This window comes from Cannabis sativa, chromosome 6 (genome assembly GCF_029168945.1).
Source record: "Cannabis sativa cultivar Pink pepper isolate KNU-18-1 chromosome 6, ASM2916894v1, whole genome shotgun sequence".
In the NCBI taxonomy this organism is placed as follows: Eukaryota; Viridiplantae; Streptophyta; class Magnoliopsida; order Rosales; family Cannabaceae; genus Cannabis; species Cannabis sativa.
Window position 1 is genome coordinate 72,640,616 of NC_083606.1, and position 6,394 is coordinate 72,647,009.

General features: G+C 32.0%; 1 protein-coding gene across 2 annotated transcripts; it reads right to left on the reverse strand.

The window, feature by feature from the left end:
- Positions 1-2,401: 2,401 nt before the first annotated feature.
- LOC115725578 (serine/arginine-rich SC35-like splicing factor SCL33) lies at positions 2,402-5,785 on the reverse strand. Of its 2 annotated transcripts, none has more exons than XM_030655147.2 (6): positions 5,610-5,785; positions 4,895-5,055; positions 4,657-4,734; positions 3,611-3,775; positions 2,968-3,099; positions 2,402-2,817 (listed from the first exon to the last, which is right to left on the reverse strand). In XM_030655147.2, the coding sequence occupies exons 2-6, from the start codon at positions 5,035-5,037 to the stop codon at positions 2,592-2,594; spliced, it is 744 nt and encodes a 247-aa protein (XP_030511007.1). In that variant the 5' UTR covers positions 5,038-5,055; positions 5,610-5,785; the 3' UTR covers positions 2,402-2,591. The 2 variants fall into 2 exon arrangements, with proteins under 2 accessions (XP_030511007.1, XP_030511008.1); XM_030655148.2 differs by having other exon boundaries at positions 2,968-3,096; positions 5,610-5,778.
- Positions 5,786-6,394: the final 609 nt, after the last annotated feature.

Sequence of the window (6,394 nt, forward strand, 5' to 3'; positions counted from 1 at the left end):
CAATTTATTTATAGTTAATTTATAGTTGTTGTGAGTTTGATTTTGATTTTTTACTTTTTGCTGAACAAAGTGTATTTTAATAATTTTAAAATTTTACAAGTGTATTTCTTTAATTAAAAATTTTAGGCTGGAAAATTATAAATAAAATATAAAAGAAGGTTTTATAAAATTTAATTTTTTTTTTTTTGAAAGTGAAAATAAGTTAGTAATATGTATATGTTAACAACTAGTTTGTAAAGCTGAGCTCTCTTATTCTTTGTAATCTTTGGCTTTGTGAATAAAGATGTTCATTTTTTTTTTAAAGAATGAACTAGTTTATGTTTTATAAGTAATAATTAATTACTGAAATTATTAATTTATATCAATCTCTATTTGTATCTGTATTTGTATCGAAAATTTCTAGCATGTAATTATTTTCATCATCTAAATAAGAATCTTCTCTCTTTATCAATTTCTTCATCAAGTTTTAAAGCTTTCTATCTCTTTTAAAAAGCTAGGTAGTACGTATTTTGTACTTCATTTTCTTTAGTACAATTCTCAAATTAATCATTTATTTTATATAATGGTTATGAATTGTAATTTCATTCTTGTAACCTATTAGGTACACAAAAAACTATGGTTCACACTCACATAACGAACTTTTCATAATAATAATTATTAAATTAAAGTATATAAAATCTAATATTCAATTACATTTATAATTATTATTTTTGGTACCAAAAAAATAGAATACTTAACTATCTAATTAAAATAAATGGTGACGGGGCTCTTTTTGATGCTGAAAATCGATTTGGAATTGGTGTTATAATCCGAGATGGAGAAGCCAAAATGGTTGAAGCTTTTTCGAAAAGCAAAATAGGGAAGGTCTCTCCTGAGGTCGCTGAGGTGATTGGTGTGAAGGAGGCTTTGAGCTGGATAAAGCAAAAGGACTTATCTGACGTGGAAATTGAAACTGATTCTTTAGTAGTTGTTCAGGCTATTAATGGCTCAGTTCAAATACCATCTCAGTTTGGCCTTCTTATACAAGATTGTCAAAGCTTGATCTCAGAATTAAATAATGTTTTTGTTTCTTTTGTCAAACGATCTGCAAATAGGGCGGCTCACTGTATTGCGAGGTGGTCTTGTTTTATGTCAGATTGTATTTATGATGAGCTTTCTGTTCCTTCTGATTTACTTTCGATTGTAAGGGATGATTGCTTTTCAAGTTGATTAATAAAAAATTCCCTTTTTCAAAAAAAAATTAAAATAAAATATTTGATAGCAAAATTCAATTTACTCTATGATGCCAAATTTAAGTGTTATATAATTGACTAGAATAACACGACATTAGCTCAAAAATAATTTTAATTCTAAAAATCAAATGTAAAAGTGACTTTGATTCGAAGAAATTAAAGCTTTTCTTCATTAATACTGAAGAAAATATGGTCATTAATAAATCTAATTATTTATACTGTATATATATATTTTTATAAAAATTGGTTCCAAACTTCTTGACCTTTGGCTCAACTAGTGCAGGTTTGTAATTTGTATTGCCACTTGAGTTGCTTAAATTATGATTTGGTTACCATTTTAAATTGCGGCTTGAATTGCGATTAAGGCTACAATTTGTTACATTTTGGACTGCAACTTGAATTGCCATTAAGATCGTGACTTAATTTGTAATGCACATTACGATTTAAGATTACAAAAATGAATAATAGAAGAGGGCTTTCTAAAGTTAGGCAATTATGAGTGGTGCAAATGAGACAAATCCCATTTTGGCTAAGAAAGAATGAGAATGATAAAAGAACACATACCCTAATTAAGCCAACAATATCGGTTGCAATGATGATTTAGTGTTTCAAATTCTTGAAATTGAGGGATACATGGGAATTGGATTTCAATTTTAGAAATCTTGCAGTATGAGTGGAAATTTAGGATTGCAAAAAAAAAAAAAAATCAGATATTAATTCAGAAAACTCTACTAAAACCATTTTAGGCTTTTGGGGTCACTAAACCACCTTTTAATCAGATATTATGAAACTAAAATTCAATAACATTTTTACCACAAAAGTTGCTACACAGAAAAAGTTCAGAGAAAAAGAAGACTTTAGCTGTTAACTCTACTGAAATTCAAGAAGAAGAGTGAGAGACTAAAGAACTGAGGAAAATAGAAAGAGACCGTAAAACTGAAATAGAAAAACAGTTTATAAAGTAAAAGTTTAAAAGCCAAAGTATAGAAATAGAAGACAAGAAAAAAGGTTGTAAAAATAGAAAAAGAATTAAAAAAAACAGCTCCTTTAAAGGTTAGAAGGGATATGAGATATGACTTGTTTTTTTTTCTTTTGTTGGTCAACATAAGAAGTGTGACCAAACAAAAACCTTAAATGCTATCAAAGTTATTTAGCATGAAGATCAAACGTTAGCAGCACAAATTCTTTCAAGGATAGAGAATCAATATTTTCTAACATCAGATGTCATAATCCTCTCTAATCTGAACAGAAATCACAAACAAGTTTAAGAAAATCCCAACAATGGCGGCTTGACAAACAACAACTCGGTTTATATTACCTACATGAAATCAGACAACAACAGCATATCGGGGGCTTAACTCATGGAGATGGAGACCTACTACCATTTGGTTCATCTGGGTAGCGATTTGGACTTCGGCTAAGGCTTCTCTTTGGGCTTCGGCTTCGGCTTCGACTATGGCTTGGACTTCTAGCTCCACTTGGACCCCTAGCTGGGCTTCGACTTGGGCTCCTTGATCCATTATATGGTGGAGAACGAGAGTACGACCTGTCTCGGCTGTACCTTCTCTCCTGTGGAGACACAGATCTGGCCCGAAGAGGGAGTACGAAAATAAATGTTTACACATTGAAATATATTAAATGCATGTTTTCTCCTATTGCTAAAGATCCCACATTTTTAATGCCGACTAGAGAAGTTGAAAAGATATACTTGGAAGAGAATATAAACACGAACTACCTTGAGTAATTCCTCCTTTTAGGTGGAGAATAATAGTCTCGGCTATGAGATCGTGATCCTGCTAGACGTGGAGGTGGAGATCGAGAATAGCGAGGAGGAGAACGTCTTCGATCACGATAGTTTCCACGGCTGCTGCATGACAGAAAAGCAACTTAAAAACATTCAATTACACAAAAAAAATGTGATATTAACAATTAAAGCAAGGAAATGGATCAGAAGCATTCTTAAGCTTCATCAGGTTTTCAGTATCATTGCTTAATTTCAAATGAGCTTCAGGCTTTACAGAATGTATCACAAATGTTTCAAACACATAGTAATGTAAATGTAATAATACTTTGCACATAAGCACAAATCTAATTACCACATACAGTAATAATTACTAAAAATTGAAAGGAAATCATGATAAAGTAACTATTTTGTTGTGATGAAAGAAAACTACGAAAGAATTCATAAAATTTATCAAGAACTAGATTGAAGTACAATTAGATTCCCACAATAAATTAGTAACAAGCTCTAGATATCGAACAAGTATCATGAATATCACACAGTACAGAGAATAGAGCATTTAACACATGCATAAATGGAAGAGAATTCATTTAGTGAAAATATAATAAATAACGGAGAAAATACATGCAATAGTTACCTTCCTCGCTCCCGTGCCCTCATATCAGATGGCTTCTTCCTATTCTCCTCAGCAAACACAACAGTAACCTCCCGACCAAGAAGAATCTGGCCATCCATATGATATTTAGCCTCAGCAGCATCTTGCGGATCTACAAATTGGACAAAACCAAATCCACGCGGTTGCCTGGAGAAAAATATTATAAAACAAAACAAAATAATTGTCAGTTCTTGACATTGTAGGACAAGAGCTACAATGAAGGACAAAATCGTGAGTTCTTGATAAAGTCCTTTGCATACCATAGACCTTTTACTAGAAAAATATATTTCCCCAATAATTTGGACGCTCATGATAAAAGAGCAAGCACTAGGCTGCTGACCTTGCAAGTGTCAGTTTTAAGATGACTTGAAATTCTTCAAGACTTGGGAACATCTTCACATTGTAATCAAATCAACTTCCTTCATATCTTCACTATCATTAACATCATCTCCAAAAGAACTCTAATTACTTGATTGTTGTCTTCAAAACTTTAAATTCACTGTTAAACCTCAACAACTTCAATAAACGCACCCAGCTAATGATAACAAAAAGAGTAGAAAATAAAAGGAAAAAGATCCCTATATTAGAAAAGATTCTATAGAAGAAGCACAACAAAACCTGCGTGGTCATATCTCACATATTGCTTCTTCAAAGTTTTTATTTTCTGGTTTGTCAAAAAAGAAAAAAATAAAAAAAATAAAAGACCCTATGTATGGAATATTATGATTGTCTAAGGCTGGCTATCCCTTATTCTTCATAACTAAAATCAAGACAATCTGACTGTGGCTCGTGCATATAAACGGTACGAATTTCATTAAGGACTTCAAACCAAAGCTGCCCCAGAAAACACAAATACAAATTTAAATGTCCTTCCCCTCGACAAAGATGAAATTCAAACCAATATGGCACGACTACACAAAAATACATGAATCTAAATATTAATTCTTCATAAAATTAGTACATCAACGAAAATTTGATCATCAAAAATATTCAACAGGCATAATCACTGATAACATGCTATTGCTCACCCAGTATGATAATCTTTTGGCAAATAGATATCCTTAAGAGGACCAAACTGTCCAAATGGCCTGCGAAGATCATCTTGCCTGCAAAATAGCACATGTTAATAATAGTAAGAAAGGGATACTATAACACTCATGCATTGGTACATACACAGCATTCTGTTAAATAAAACAACAGAACAGAATGTTAACCAAATATTTCTGCTATTTAGTGTTACAAAATTGGAATTAGAAGCGTTCCTACCTACAGTCATGGCGAAGATTACGGACTAGAAGACTAGTAGGAAGATCTCTGCTACGACCCCCATAGCGACCCCTTGGGCTTGGACTTCGTCCTCTTCGACTGTAACCCCTTGGTGGCGATGGAGTGTAGCTCCTTCCCCTCATATTGCACAAAATTGTGTCCTGTTCAGGTTCAATTTGTTACAAACCCAAAGAAAAACAAGCAGTAACACAATGTAATAGCATGAATAATGAAAATACACTTTCCTTAGTGTCCTTTGTCCATAGTATTACCTTTGAACACAACTTGATCAAAATAAATAAATAAGATAACACAACTTTTGAACACAATGTACACATTCTAACTTACTGAATAATGCTGATATTAGTTGTTACATCATATACAATAGAAAATGTAAGACCAACTTTCACAGCTATAAATACAACATATCAACTTTTGTTAAATCAAAACCCATATCAACTTTGATTAACTCATTTTATGAAGAAAAAAAAACATCAAAGAAGAATCTCTAGTGATATATGTACAAAGATTATGCTGTTCATTCATGCCAAAAATAAAAATTCAATTTTCTTTAGTGTTATATAGAAATAGATAATCCAAACAAGAAATTGGAATTTTTTTTCTTTCTTACGGGAAAATCATTCGAACATTTAAAAAACCCAATTAGCTAAAATCTCATCAACAAACAAAATATGTTATAGGTTTATAGAATCACCGCAAATCTGAAAATCAAGCGAGAACGACGGCCAGCGCGTGGTGGAACGACGATCGGCGATGAAGATGGTGCGGAAGAGAGAGAGAATGAAGCTAAGTGCGGCGAGGAGAGAGAAAGGTCCAAAATGAAGAGAGGAAGAAGATGGGAATACTTTCTAGGGTTTCTGAAATCTATATTCGATATCAATACGACGTCGTTTTTAAACTTCCTTTGAATTGTTTTTTTTTTTCTAGAAAAATTAAAAATGGAAAAATTGTCATTTCATCACAAAATTATTGTCGTTTTTATCTTCTTGATGTCGTTTATAATCATTTGTCTCTTCTTCCAAATTACTATCGTTTTCTCACATTAATGTCGTTTTATTAGAAACATCGTTGGTTCTCCAAATTATTGTCGTTTTTCAATCTCTCTTCCCTCTCTTTTATGTCGTTTGGTAACTTTGCATGGTTTTTGCTCCACAAACAAACTATTGGAGAGATATACAAATACAAGCAAATTATTGGCTGTTTTTCTTTGGTTAGTACAAAAAAATACTATTTGTGTTTGTTGAAAGTTGTGGAAATTCAATTGTTGGTTTGACGCAAAATTGCGCAATTTTAATTTTGGGAGGTGTTTGTGTAAGTTGGGTGTTGACGCAAACTACTAATTTGTGTTGGTTTGGAGATGACGTAAAACATGTTAGAGATTTGTGTTAATTGAGAGTTGACACTAACATTCAAGATTTAACCTAACATGTTTAGGTTAGTGTCTAATTGATAACATATTTACACCATTAATGTTATACG

Excerpts from the sequence above, each read along its gene's own strand:
- LOC115725578 (XM_030655147.2), bottom strand. The coding sequence starts at position 5,037 with ATGAGGGGAAGGAGCTACACTCCATCGCCACCAAGGGGTTACAGTCGA. Across the intron at positions 3,776-4,656 it reads CCAAAAGATTATCATACTGG|GCAACCGCGTGGATTTGGTT; the intron begins GTGAGCAATAGC and ends ATTTTTCTCCAG. Across the intron at positions 3,100-3,610 it reads AGGGCACGGGAGCGAGGAAG|CAGCCGTGGAAACTATCGTG; the intron begins GTAACTATTGCA and ends TCTGTCATGCAG.